The 14,277-nt window shown below is 50.0% G+C and overlaps 1 protein-coding gene across 4 annotated transcripts in view; it reads left to right on the top strand.

The window, feature by feature from the left end:
* The window catches only part of LOC308220576 (sodium- and chloride-dependent GABA transporter 2), a 29,912-nt gene extending 15,932 nt beyond the window's left edge, over window positions 1-13,980 (top strand). The window contains exons 7-15 of one of the 4 annotated variants that reach the window (XR_013956692.1): window positions 6,320-6,423; window positions 9,209-9,333; window positions 9,857-9,969; window positions 10,115-10,252; window positions 10,805-10,907; window positions 11,595-11,695; window positions 12,123-12,293; window positions 13,472-13,762; window positions 13,913-13,980. Coding sequence is in view for 3 of the 4 variants with exons in the window: in XM_080616689.1 (XP_080472815.1) it covers window positions 6,320-6,423; window positions 9,209-9,333; window positions 9,857-9,969; window positions 10,115-10,252; window positions 10,805-10,907; window positions 11,595-11,695; window positions 12,123-12,293; window positions 13,472-13,591 (975 nt within the window). In the remaining variant the exon portion in view is untranslated. Of the gene's footprint in view, window positions 1-6,319; window positions 6,424-9,208; window positions 9,334-9,856; window positions 9,970-10,114; window positions 10,253-10,804; window positions 10,908-11,594; window positions 11,759-12,122; window positions 12,294-13,471 lie in introns of those variants that run through there. The other 3 variants (XM_080616689.1, XM_080616690.1, XM_080616691.1) reach the window with 3 other exon arrangements.
* The last annotated feature ends 297 nt before the right edge of the window (window positions 13,981-14,277 follow it).

The raw sequence follows: 14,277 nt of genomic DNA, 5'->3' as shown, positions 1-14,277 counted from the left end.
TGTACATCCACAACCTAAAAAAATCCCAAAAAGCAATCCCAGAGTATGTTTTTATTTGTGTAATATTAAATATTACCATGTTAGCATGACAGCCATTGCTAGGCCCAAATTTTCACCTCCCTCCTTTATTGCATTTTCTGTGCTCCAGAAAGTTCATATTTATTTCATAGACTGGGTTGTGTTTTAACCGAAAGGGGATCATAGAATCATAGAATCGTTAGGGTTGGAAAGGACCTTAAGAAATCCTGCGGTTGTTCACCGTTTCCAGTTTCGATCACTCCACCCCTTGCAGTTATCTTTGTGGCAATTCTATCAATTGTTTATTTCAGTAGATAACCCTGGAGATTTATGGATGTGATTAAGGAGAGGGATGAACAGTGTGACCCACTGGTGGGAAGCTGAAACAAGAGGAATTCAGACTAGAAATCAGGTTTAAGTGTGGGAAACTTGTAATTAGAAGAACTTTCTTCAGACACCGGCGTGTTCTCCGTCACTTGATGCTTTCATACCATGACCATTTTAATAGACATATTTAAAGAGAGGACAGATGGGCTTGATGAAGAAAGTGCCGTCTATGTGGGTTTGCTTTACAGAGAAGAAATGTAATGGCCTTCTTTCACTCTGATATTGAGTCTCAAGCCATTTAAACCATTTTTCATTAGATTTAATGAGTGAGAATGGAGAAGTTAAATTCAGCAGCCCCTGAGAACCCAACTCTGCCCAGATGGTGCCAGGATACCCTGCCTGGTTGTGCGCAGCTAAATTCAGAGCATTTACCTTCATCCAACCTCTGCTTCTGTTGTCTCTCCATCTCTCATCTGCACTGCTTTTCACATAACCACCTCGTTTTCTTTCACCCATTTCCCTGGTGGTTACTTCTTGGAGCAGTGTTTGCCTCTCCAGAGTCCCCACAGGCTTCTGCTTCCTGATGGATGTGGCAAGAAGGGGAAGCAAGAGTTGAAAGGTGTCCCCAGCTCTTTGTGGGGGCTGTCTGCTGTGCCTGTGACGGGGGAGGGAGGTGATGGGGTATTGCTAATGGTTTTCACTGGAGCAGCTCTTGGTGCTGAGGCTGTGCTGAGGACAAGCCCTTTGAGCCACCCTGGGGAGGATAGGAAGTACATGCGTCTTGCAGGGCTGTGACGCAGTTAACCATGGGCCCCATAGGCACTCTGGGGAAGAGATCAGAGCCCCAGATCCTCTCCAATTTCAAACCCCTCCTGCTGCTGCTCCACAGCTGGCAAGAGCTGCTTCTTCCCAGCAAGAGGGGAGGGCAGCCGTGGGCCTGCTAAATATTATTTGTTCCCCTTATTTATTATTTTCCTAGCAAGCCTTTGACTTGACCCTGTGTGCTCAGCCTGTGCTGTTGCCAGCCCCCTGCTTCCCCTTTCTGAAGGTGCACGTGTTTGTTTTTGTGGAGCAGAGCGACCCGCTGCGCCTATATGTGGATGCGTGTGCTGGCATGCTATGCTGGCCCCTCACACCCCAGTCCTAGAGAGGGTCTGTGAGCCCAGGCATCACTGCCTGCCCTGCCTGAGGGGCAGAGAGCAAGTATGGGGCAGCAGGGAGGGAGAGCTTGCAGCTCTCACAGCATGCTGGAGGCACTCGGGACTAGCATCCTCTCCACCGTGCTGGAGCAGTGCATCCGTGTGGGGTGAACCACAGCTGTATTTACCTTGTGGTGCTTCCTTCTCCTCCCACACCTCTCACCAGCCCTGCTGGGTCTGATCTCAGTGCAGACATAGCAGGGAGGCATAAAGCCATTGGTCTGTCTGCCTGCAAGCAGCAGGGTAAGGAGGACCATAAAACCTGGCTTCCCAGGCAGCAAGGAGCATCCCTCCTCCTGCCCCTCCTCACGTCCTGGGGCAGGCAGCTGTGCTCTTTGGGATGAACCAGAGACCTGTTTGTTTTCTTGCATGTTTAAAGAAACTCCAGCAGTAAGATGTGTAAAACATCCCTATGGGTCAGCAGATGCCCTGGTGTGTGAAGGTTACATGAGGTTAGTGCTCTCTGGCAGGGCATTGTGAGGCCTGGAATATGGGCCCAAGGAGGTTAACCAGGGAACCAGGGAAGCCCCCACTCCCAGGGAGCCCATGGATGTATTTTCCGAGCAGCTGGGGTTTGGGGTGGGAATGTGATGCTTGGCCAGTTGTAGGGTGGGCAGAAGGACTGAGAACTGCTTATGGCAGTGATTCATTCTCTGCCTCTTCTCTCAGGAGGTAAATAAGGACAAGAGAAAGCATTGGCCTGGGTTGTGCAGCATGGTGGTGGGCTCCTTGAAGCAGCTTGCGCTGCTGTGGGATGTGGACTGGGTCTTTGGGCCAGGGCCCGTGGGCCAGTCCTGAGTGAAGGAAAAAAGGCAATAATCTGGAAGTGATGCCCTGGGTGTTGTGAGTGTCTTGAGGTGAAACCTTGGCAATCAACATCTCCCTTTTCAGGCTGGGCTGAAGCCATGTGTTTGCGTGATGCAGCGGGTGGCTGGTGGGATGTGCCAGCGCCGCAGTCTGACTTGTGAGACGTGATGCTGGGAGCGAAAGAAACACTGGTTGAAGTGCATCTCGATACTTGGGTAGTTTTGGCTCTCTGCTTTGCTTCACACCAGCTGTGGACCTTCACGCAGCATGTACCCACTCTGTCCTGTATCATCTTTGCTTGCTGATGGGGACAGTCTAGTGCTTCTCAGCATGGCACCTGTGTTTGATGTACGGCATACACTGGGGTTCGATAGCGTTTTGTTCAAATATGGCCTTTATTGTTACTTGAAAGTGCTCTGGGATCTTCCTAAGGAAGGATCTGTTTCAGTACAGAGGGCTATTAAATTCCAGTATATGTAATAAAGCGAATATTGCTGAGAAAATTAAGGGGCACAGGAATATGTCCTTTTATAGGCCATAACCATCTTGGATAACTGCAGCTCAGGTGTGAAGGCTTTGACTAAAAGCAGAGAGTAGGTGGTTATTACAAACTGGTGTAAACAACATGTTCAAGGAAATTGAATTATGAATTAAATATACTGGGTGGCTTAGAGAACTGCAGACAGCAATCAAATCAAAACACCCCTGCTGCCAACGTGCCAGCAAAATCTGAACAGGATAAGCTTTACCAGTCTCTTTGGGAGCAGTGGCTAAAGAACAGCAGCACACTTTTATCTGCAGGGGAAAGAGAGCACTGCCTGACCCCAGAGAGTCTCTTTAGTCAGAGTGGGAATATTAGAATAGCGAGAGGCTGTTGATCAGCAGCACAGGAGGGAAAGGGGGAGTCTTGGAAAGGCTGAAAACACGTTTCCCTGAGTCACTGCACAGAGAGAAATGAGCACAGGCAGCAGGTGGGGGGAAAGGTTTTGGTTGCTGCTTTCCAGAGTGGTCTTGTGTAGCCCCTGTGAGCCCATAGGGCCCATGGGCAGTGCTTCTTATGAGAGGCTCAAGGAGGAGGCTGGACCACAGGCAGGCTGAGGCTCCTTCCAACCCCAGTGATTCTGCAGTCCTGGGATGTGCTGCCACTGCTGGGCTGTGTCACTGTTGAGCCAGGAGCACTCTCAGCATCAGCTGTTGCAGTCCATTGACCCCTAAGCAGTTTGGGAACTGCTGGAGGGGTGGCAAGGATGCAAAGGTGGCTTGGTCTTTTGCCCAAGAGCTGCAGTAACCCTTTAAAATGGGAAATAAAGTGCATGCAGCATAACTGGTGCTTACAGTTATGCTGACTAAATACTATCATAAGCTCTGCAATCCAAGTTTAGCTTTATTTACAGTTGCAGTCGCAGGCTGCCTTGCTTCAGAGGGAGCATATGCAAAGGTGGGTTCTGTAATCCCTGAAAAGCCAGCCCTTTGGGACTGATTTCCCACACAGCCCAGTGTCCACCGCATGGGTGTTGTGTTGGGCAGGGCAGGCAGTGGAGCGGGGAGCCCACAGACCCCACGCTGGTCTCCCCTTCACAGTCAAGGGTAACACTGGGTTTTAGAAATGAGCCACTTCATAAGATGAAAGAGCTATTGAGCCTTGATGTCTTGATATTTGGCTTCTACCATGGCTGGAAAAGCATCCATTCTTTTCCAACCCCTGGGACATTTCTCAGGTCTCTTGGTTGTGTGATTTATCTGATATTTAGCACTGGTTGAGTCTTTCTCCCCATAGCTTTATGCCCAGTGGGGATGCTGAGTTCCTGCCTTTTTCCTGTTTCCTGGATGTTGTGAAATTCATAGGTAGTTGGTATCCTTGAGGTTTCTACCAACTGTTAAATCTGGTTGAAAACTGTCCACTGCGTCCAACGTTATGGCAAACATGGGGTAGGCATTTTGATGGCAAAAGTCTTACCTTCACAAGTTGAACTTTAAGGGCTCCAAAATGCATGAGCAGGTGTGATTTGAGGTTGAATTTGATGAAAAACCAAAGCTCTAGCAATGAATAGGAAAATGAAAAGCAAGCCTAGGAAAACATTTCACCCCAATCTGTGCAAAGGTGCTTAAATTATTGATGCAAAGGTGGGTCCAGCCCCTTGTTGTGCCTAAAAAATAGCTGAAAAATGAAGGCTATGCCCTTACTGCCCCCAAGCACAGTGATGCTTTAGGAGTCAATTATAAGAAGGGCTTTGATTATGGTTTTTTTTCCTAATCTTTTTGAAATGCAAAAATGAACTAGTGGCTTGCTCTGTAAACCCACCTCCCCATGCAGCTCCTCCAGAGAGAATAAAGTACACTTATGTTAATTACTTTTATAATGTCCTAATGTCTCAAACTAGCTGTCCTAGTCCCACCTCATCATCTATCCCTTCCCATTCTACTAATCAGAGATTTGATCTGACTCCCTGTGAAACTGAGAGCAGAATTTCCATGGGCTGAAGAGAAGGTGGTGGGGCTGAAATTAGCTGAGTTGCTTGGAGGGCAGTCAGGGAGAGCAGTTTCACCCAGTCTAGCCCTAGCAGCACTTTGCTTTCTGTCCCTGCAGACTGTGCTCTTGGGTCTTGCTGCACTGGCTAGGGTGAGGATTCATTCTGTGTGGCTGTCACTTGAGCTAAAACCAGAATTTCCTCCAGAAAATCACAGCCGAGGGGATAGTAACATCCTTTTGTAAGGCCCATCAGCCTAGGAATTGCTCTTTGGTCAGTATGGAAGAGGAAGAGTAGAACCATGCATTGGTGAGGGTGGCCTGAGCAACAGGGGTGCTTGTGCAGGTGTTGTCCAGCTGCCCATTTCCTCAGGACAGGAGGTCTTGGCTGACTGGTACAGTTGTGATTTGCAGTCATCAACTCCACTGTGGTGCTTTCCATTGACTTCTGTTCTTCTCAGAGGGCATCCTGGGGCAAGGTTGGTGTCTGCCCGAGGGCTCACCAGCACTGCTACTCGGAAGAAGGAAGGTAAAGCCAAATGGAGACTTCTCTCATTAAAGTCGTCATTAAAGAAATTCTCTTCTGCTTTTCTTTCCTGACTAGCTTCTCTTTTGTCTCTAGAATGTGGCTACCCTTCAGCGCTGGTTGAATCATCATCTTACCTCTACTTTATAAACCCCTTAGGAATAAAAATCGTAGAAAACAGAGGGTTTAATTAATAATTTTTGTCATTGCTTCATTCCTCACTGTAAGTTCCTGCTTTTGTTGTTCTCTGCAGAGGGCAGTGGCAGTAGTTGCATTGGTGACTGCACACAGCTGGGCTTTCAGATCAAATTTGGCATTGACAAATGTCAGCCTTGGAGCATGGGGATGTATTATTGGCAGTGAGAGTGAAGCGGAGTTCAAAGGCGTCTCATGGGACTAACAGCATTCTTGTAATGTTTTTAGGAGCTGTCTTTTGCAAACAGCTCTGTTTATTTCTAGTACATCTCTCCTCCTCCTCCGTTAATTTTCTTTTAAGTTTTGGGGCCTTTAAATCAGGCCTTGGAGAGAAGGGACACTACCAGAAGCTGTATGTACCCACGGCACCCAGTGGAAGACACTCGCCCAAATCAAGCTCCTCTCCTCTGCTAGCAGACAGCTCCTTCAGCTCTCAACGGAAAGTATTCATCTGGTCTTTTGCTGCCATGAGGCACAGTGTTCTGCATATCTGTTCAAGGAAGAAAGAGAGGATGATGAAGAGCTCTGTGTTTGCAAGGGTCCTGGTGCATCCCTTCCCTTTGGCATTCTTAGCACCCGCAGGGTGCCTCCCTGAGCACTGTAATTCCTGGCACTGTATAACCTGCCCCTGGAAAAGGCTTGTGTAAATGCTGGGTTTTGCTGACCTCCTCTTCACTGGCCATTCTACTGGTTATGACAGCTCTGCCTCTTTGCATCTATGCAGCGTCCGTGCTCTGTGCTGGCCTTGTCTTCTCACCTGTGTTTGCGTCTCCCTTGCAGGTCTGGATGGATGCAGGCACTCAAATCTTCTTTTCGTATGCAATTTGTCTGGGATGCCTGACAGCTCTGGGCAGCTATAACAAATACCATAACAACTGCTACAGGTAACTGGAGCACGGCTCTGCTGCCTAGAGCCTTCCCCTCCCTGAACATCAGTGTGCGCAGGCTGGTTGAACTGCTGGAGGCTACTGGCCTTCTGAAGTGCTCTGTTTTCTGTTTCTGCTCAAGGCATAAGAAAACTTTTTTTTCTCTCTCTGCTTTCTACCCAAGGGAACATTCTGTCCATGCCACGGATGACAATTTCCCTCTTCCACACCAGCTGAGACCCAGCAAAGTCAGATTCTCTTCACTAGCTTGGTGACCCCAGCCCACACCACAACCTCCCCTGTTACGCAGTGCATGAGTAGCCATAGGGGAAGCAGAGCTGTGAGATCTAATGGCTCTAGAGTACTTTCACCTTGTGATCTATCCTTCCTAGGTTCATTTCAACCTAATGTCTTGCACAGCTGTGAGTGCTCTGGGTTCCTGTGTGCTATCTATGGCCTACATGTGAGTGTGAAGATAGGACTTCTGTTTCTTGTGTGCTCTCGCTGTGCTGGACTGCCCTTGATCAGAGATGGGCTGGGTTGCCAAATAGAATCAGGCTGTCAAGTTGAAGTGGTCAGGTGAAAATAAACTCATTTTGCTGTAGATGTATCCAGCATCTGGAGCTGCATCCCCTGGGGTAAAAGGCTAGTGTGAGTGGAAGGGGTCACCTCTGGGTAAAACTACCTACCTCCCTTCCCACCCTTTCTCTACTGACTGTGTTGCTCCTGACACTGAGGTCTCCTCCTAACTTTTAAATTCAAAACTGTGGTTGTTGCCATGGAAGGTCCAGGCAGACCAATGGCTACATGGTCTCTGCTTTCTCTTCACCTTAGAAGTTCACTCCTGTTGTAGGGAAGCCTCTTCAACAGTGGCTGAGCTGGGACTCTTCTTTCTTTTCATGTCCCTTCTCCCAGATACACTTTTAAGAGAAAAAAGCTGTAGGAAAAGAAGAAATAATGGATCATCCTCCATGCAGCAATGGCCTGTTGCGTGTTCTAGAGCACTAGACCTTTGCATATCCAGTCTACATTTGTAGCACGGAGATGATGACGGGGTGCTTAGCAGCAAGATTGTAAAGAGGTTCTATAACTGCGGCTGGGAAACGCTATCTGGGAGAGATATCTGAACACACACTAACCCTTCATGCTATTTGACTTTGCTAGGGAATTTATTATTAGTTTTGGTGTCAAACCTCTGACCAGCTTGTTCCCATGCATGAACCCAGTTCTAATGAGTTGGTCCTGTGCTCTGCAGCCTTGGTTTGCATAGGAAGACATGTCCAGGTGTTAATAGGACAAAGGGACACCAGCATGGTGCCCCGCTCACCCCAGGCCAGGTGTAGTCTTTGGTGACCAGGAAGAGAAAAGGATGTGTGCAGGAGGGGCTGCTGTTTGTATGGCAGCAGTCCATGGTGGCACCAAATAGCACAGACCATTTCTCTCTTTCTGGGACAGTAGGAGCAACCTGGCTTCCTTTCAGGTGAAAATCTGGATAGCCCTCTTTGCTCTGGCCTTTCCCTGCATGTTACCCTCTGCCACAACACCCCACCTGCCAGGTGACTGGAGAGCACCTTCCAGCACATGCCTTTCCAAGGAGGGTTTGACCTATCCTGCATACATCCAGGGCAAAGAGGGAGAAACACTTAGAAGGAAGAACTATTTGAAATAAATGGGAATTTGCATAAAATGCTGAGGATATTTTTTGAGTGGAGAGCAGACAGTTTATAGCAACCTGAGAAATGAGGTTCTGACACTGGCTTCCCTTTGGGTTAGCTGAGCTTGGTAGAGCATGACTTTCTTTACCAGCCAGGAGATGCATGGAGACTTGCCCTGCAGGTGTCTTTCAGTCTCTCCTGCCTTAGAAACCGAGTGCAAAGGCAGAGTAATGGTGTTAGGTGCTGTGCAGCAGCCCTGGACAACGCAAAGAGCTGTACTTAGGAAGGAATAATCTGAATTTGTATGGCGTAGGGGTTCTGTGTGAACTGCACTGTCTCTCTAGAAATGGTTGCAGACCATGAACAGATCTGGTTAACATGCAGGGAGGAGCATGAAGCCCCAGAAATTCTCAGTGCCTAAAGACTGGCATGGAAAATCACACTGGATTTGCAGCGTAGCATTTAATAAAGTCAGAGCAGGCCATGAAATGCCGGGAGGGGTGTGTTCAGTTTGGTTCAAAACATCTCAAAAAGATGCTGCAAATGTTATTGTTGTCCCCAGGGTTGCAGTCGCAAGAGGACGAGGGAGACTGGAGCGTGAAAAGGAATTGGATAGATAAGAGATGTTTAGTTTAAAGAGTAGATGGATGAGAGTGAGATGAAAACAAAGACAAAAGGGAATAGATCAGAGAAAATACATTGGATGTCTCTGTTAATCTTTTTCTCATAACGCAAGGACCAGGAAATATATAGGAGTGTTGAGAACCAAGAAGATTGTAACTAGTCTGAGAAATCTATTAAGGAAAAGGCATGTCCCCTTCTTAGACAAGTGTAATCTCTGGTACTCTGCTACAGGAGAGAGGAGAAAGAAAAATATCAGGCATGTAGATGTGTAGCAAGATTACCTCATAACCCAGAAGTTTAGGTGAGGAATGCACTTTCATGCTGTCCTTGGAGAAGGCTTTTCTTGGAGTTCCTGCTGTGCTGCCCACCCTGGGGCAGCTCCTGGTGCTGAGCTGAGCAGTGGGGATGCTGGGAGAGAGGCCCTGCTGTGGGCACAATGGCTGGATGCTGCTCCGGGGGGCTGCCATGGGGTGTGGGTCATACCTGCACCTTCACCTGTCTGATGCTGTGCCTCGTCCTCCCAGGGACTGCGTGGCCCTCTGCTTCCTCAACAGCGGCACCAGCTTTGTGGCTGGCTTTGCTATCTTCTCCATCCTGGGCTTCATGGCAGGGGAGCAAGGTGTGCCCATCGCTGAGGTGGCTGAGTCAGGTGAGTGGGGACCATGCTTTGATGGGGCTGTGGGTTGCTGCCACTTGACACCCCAGTGACAGGGGCATGCCTGCAAGGTTCCCATCCCGGCAGGCAGCTCTGCTCTCTGCCTCCGAAAATCAGGGAGAAGTGAATGCATATTCATGAAATATTAAGATGCAAAGGCTGTGGCTTGAGGTTAATATAAGCTGGGTGAGGGTCGGGCAGCTTCTGTCTCTTGGTGGGGCTGTGAGGTGCCTGCATGGCATGTGCCCAGGCTTGTGCTGTGCTCAGAGGCTTTCCCTGGCTCCCAGCCCTTGCTGCAGTGATTCAGCCAGAGCTTGCTGTGTCACCTGTCCCTCCCTTCCCACTGGGCTCCTCCATCCCCTGAGGAGCCTGGGCTTCACTCACAGTGCTGGTATAACTGGAGCAAAAAGCTGCATGGTGGCAGGCTGTGCCTTGGCTTGATAGTGGCCTCAGGGAGGCCTGTGCCAACCATGCCATACCACTGCCATTGCCCACTCTAAAGCCCTTCTCGCTGCAGGGCCTGGCCTGGCATTCATCGCCTACCCTCGGGCTGTGGTCATGCTGCCCTTCTCTCCACTCTGGGCGTGCTTCTTCTTCCTGATGGTTGTTTTGCTTGGACTCGACAGCCAGGTAAAGGCGCAGGTGGAGGGCAATTTTCTGCCAAACAGAGGCCACTGTCTCTTCAAGACAGGCTTGAATTTGGCCAAGAAAGGGCAGTGGGGCTGGGGAGCCAGTCAGGATGGGCTGATGTAGGTGGGATCTTTGCTCTTTGCAGTTTGTCTGCGTGGAAAGCCTCGTCACAGCTCTCGTGGACATGTATCCCAACATCTTCCGCAAGAAGAACCGCCGCGAGACCCTCATCCTGATGGTCTCCGTTCTCTCCTATCTGGTCGGGTTGGTGATGCTCACAGAGGTATTTTGGGCTCAGACCCACTGTGTGGTGCTTGCTGGGTCTGGGTGCCCCTCAGTAGAATGGCAGCACTCAGTGGGTGGTGGGGTCATGCTGGCGACAAGAGCTTGCTTGTGAGACCCATTCTGCTGCACAGTGCCTGGAGGAGGCTGCCCTTCCTTCCCTGTGGTGTTCACATTTTCCCTTCCAGCCATCACCCCTTATGCCAGTCACAGTCTTGACACTTCTCCTGCTAAGACTGATAATTGGAACTCTGTGCAGCCCGTGTTTTGGTTATAGATTTATCCTCACACAAGCCAAACCTGTCCTGGAATGAAGGGTTGCAGAGGCTCCTGAGAGCAGGGCAGCTGCATGTCTCCATCAGTCCTTAAGCACAAGAGACATGGCCTTTGCTGTTGGCTAAAAGCCCACCCCAGAGAGAGGAAGGTGCCTCCAGCTCTGGGGAAGATGAGTTTGTTTCCTGCTGTTGCTGGAGCTCTTTTGCCTGTGCCTGATTCCTCTCCCCTCTCTCCTTCCCTCCTTCCCTCATCTGGCTCCCCACTTGGCCCTTCCCAGGGTGGGATGTATGTCTTCCAGCTCTTTGATTACTATGCTGCCAGTGGCATGTGCCTGCTCTTTGTGGCCATCTTCGAGACCCTCTGCATCGCCTGGGTCTATGGTGAGTATCAACTAGGAGGTGTCCCCAACTCTCATCTCTCAGGCTCTGCTTGGTCCATCCTCACAATGCTTATCTTGGCAATTGCTTCATAGTGCAAGGCAGACCTCTAAACCCTTGCTTTGATGTCCCTGAACTCAGCTGGTGGGGGCTTCCTCACGGCAATGCCCTGGGGGATCTGCTTGGCAGATATCCCCACTATGTTCCTACATGTCCCTGCTTTTAAGGACTTGGAGCTGGCTGGGGAATATTTTCCCAGCCTGTGTATAGAGGAGTCTGAGACAGTCAAACATTTTTAAGAGCTCTCTCTCAGCCTTGACATTCACAAGAGATGGGTAAACCCTGGGTTCAGGTCCCAGGCTGGGAGATCATAGAATCATAGAATCAATTAGGCTGGAAAATACCTCTAAGATCATCAAGAACAATCTTCACCCCACGACAGCCAAATCCAACACTAAACCATATCTAAGAGCTTGGCCCTGCTGACCTACTGGGCTGTTCTGGGTCAAGACGGTGTTCCTCCAGGACCAAGACTGAAGCTGGTCACACTCCTGGCGAGCTCCCCAGCAGGGCTGTTGGCTATGAGGTACTGCCTCATCTTCTGGGGAGCACCCAAACGGTGGTGAGGCAGGACATCAGACATGTCCTCCTCCCTTGGTAGCAGCAAGGCCTCTTTCCTGTCTCCCTCAGGTGCTGAGCGTTTCTATGATAACATTGAAGATATGATCGGCTACCGGCCATGGCCCATCATCAAATACTGCTGGCTTTTCATCACCCCGGCAGTCTGCATGGTGAGGTCCCACAGGAAGAGGAGCTGTGGGAAGAAGATGGGCAGAGCTGAGTGCCTCTGAGATGTAGATACCCATATATATATGGACAAACGTGAATATGTACACAGGGTTATGTGACCTGTACTATGGGAACCTGTTGTTCTGTGTGTGGCTTTGGTGGCCAGGTGTGGGACTAAACAACGGGGAGAGGGGCCCATCTCAGCAGTGATAGAGGTGTCTGGGGGGGTGAGTTTCTTGCTGCCATGCCCAGTGCTGTATATGGAGCTCTCCCAGCAAAGCTTGCTTGACTGGTGTCTCCTCTGTTGCTGTCCTGGGGAGCTCTTTGTCACCAGGGGGCTCTGTGCAGGCACGCACTCACCAGGATCTCTCTTGGCTCATGGTGTTGATTTTCTTGCTCTTTTTCTCTTGGTCTCTTCTATCTCTCCAGGCAACCTTCCTGTTTTCTCTGATCAAATACACCCCACTGACCTACAACAAGAAGTATGTGTACCCATGGTGGGGAGACACCCTGGGCTGGCTGTTGGCCCTCTCCTCCATGGTGTGCATCCCTCTCTGGATAGTCTACAAGCTCTCCACCATCAAAGGCTCTCTCAGAGAGGTGAGGCTGGTGCTCTGGGATCAGGGCATGGGCTCTGCTTCTGTGTTGAAGTCCAGACTTGCAGGGGGATAATCTGTATGTGGCAGGTTAATTAGCAGGGAGTCTAGAATAAACCAATTTAATGAGTGCAATGCTACTTGCAAAGCAGACTTGGGTTTTTAAGTTCTGCCTGGCTGAATGACTGCTCCAAGCTGGCTGTTGCCTCTTGACACCCTTTGCTTATTGCTTCTGTCTCTTTGCAAGCACCATTAGGAAAATGTTCATTAGATGACAAGGGTAAAGACGATCTCCAGTGCCTTGAGTCAGCCTGGTGGCTGCCCTTGACTGAGGCTTGAGGACTTGCTCTGGTGAAGTTCCAGATCTCATGAGCACTATGGGCAGCTGAGTTCCCCAGTCTGTGCTAAGGTCATAGGGGATGGATCACCAGGAGTTTGGAGTTTCCATTGCAGCCTCAGTGTCCTGGAGCTGCCCAGCTTCCAGAGCTGCTGTGACTCATTGCTGGCTGCCCTGGATGTGCACTGTGAGGCCAGGGAGCTGGGAAACTAGATGTAGCTCCAGGAAGGCACCACATCCCTGCCATGGTTCATAGTTTCATGGGGAGGTTTCACACAGTCCTGAACCCCCAGGATCCCACCTGTTCTCTGCCTCCTCCGAATGCTCAGGAGCGGGTTGTGATAGTATTGGGCCTTTCACCTCTACGTCCAGCACAGACAGGGAGGAAGGGGCATGGCGAGGGCCACGCTGCATGGTGTAGCGGGTAGCTCCTTATGCAATTGCTGTCCTAGTTCAAGTCAAATCTATATGCAGAGGGTTTCCCTTTGTAGTGTATGCGGATGGAGGGGATGACCAGGACCTATTCGGGCACCAACCTTTCTTTGGACAGCTTTCAAGCCCTGGCCTGAAGTTAATGGAGAACAGTTTCTTAATGTGTCTCAGGTCTCTCACGAGCTCAGTGCTTTTCCTGGGACAAGTGACTGGTTAGAAGATGAATTTATCCCCTCAAGTTTCTGTAGTGCTGAGACATCTTTAGATGTCTGAGCCAGTTAGTTAGTGCTGAGACATTTAGGGACCAGCCCTGCAGCCTTACTTGGCTGTTTAAATGATACCCATGGCTGGAAGGGAGGGCTCAGAATCATTTGTCCTTGCAGCTGTGTTCAGTGCCCGTCTTTGTCTTCCAGAGGCTCCGCCAACTCACCTGCCCGCTTGAGGACTTGTCTTCCAGGCCAGGCGTGAGACAGCCTCTTCCCTCCACCAGAGCTGACCTCCTGATGTTGACAGAGCTCGAATCTCATTGCTAGGACCAGTGTGGCTCTCCCTCTCTTCCCCCAGGATGGTTTCCGTACAGCCTTTACCACCTGCTGGATAATGCAACGATTCTTCACTTGCGAAGGAGAGAGGGATTTCTGGGCTGAGATCCCTTCACTGGAAGATTCAAAGGGCCGAGGAAGAGGCTGCCATGGAGATGGTCTGTGTGGACTTAGAAATGCACCTTAATCCTCTCCCTGGAGAGGGCCCTGAAGGAGCAGATCCAGCACTGGTGTTCCTGAGCATTCCCAGCCTTCTGGTGGGCAGAAAGGAAGAACCGATCCTGCAGTGGAGAGTGTCAGAGAGTCTCAGAGGTGTGGCTCTGGTGTGGACTTTGGGAGCTCCTCCGTCCATTCCATTAAATCCTTGTTTTTCCCCTCTAGATCTGCTTTGCCTCAGTTTTGTCTCACCAGCATCCCTTGCTCAAGGCATATTAGGCAGGATGTGTGTTAATGGGACTGTGCTAGGCATTCAGATCTGGCTCTCTGTTGCACTGGCACATCAGTACAGGAGGGTGGCCAGAGGAGAGGAAGCTTGGTTAGGGTAGGAAGGAAAACAGGGAACATCAGTTTGGAGGCCTCTGTATGTGTTAGGCCTGGGTACCTGGGTGAAGTGGTGAGTGCAATGCCACCTTCTGCTGGAGCCATTGCCAGCCAAAACATCCATCTGGGTGATGAGT

The sequence above is a fragment of the Psittacula echo genome, assembly GCF_963264785.1.
Source record: "Psittacula echo genome assembly, chromosome: 1".
In the NCBI taxonomy this organism is placed as follows: domain Eukaryota; kingdom Metazoa; phylum Chordata; class Aves; order Psittaciformes; family Psittacidae; genus Psittacula; species Psittacula echo.
Note: the sequence above shows the minus strand (reverse complement) of the source record. Positions and strands in the feature narration are given on the sequence as shown.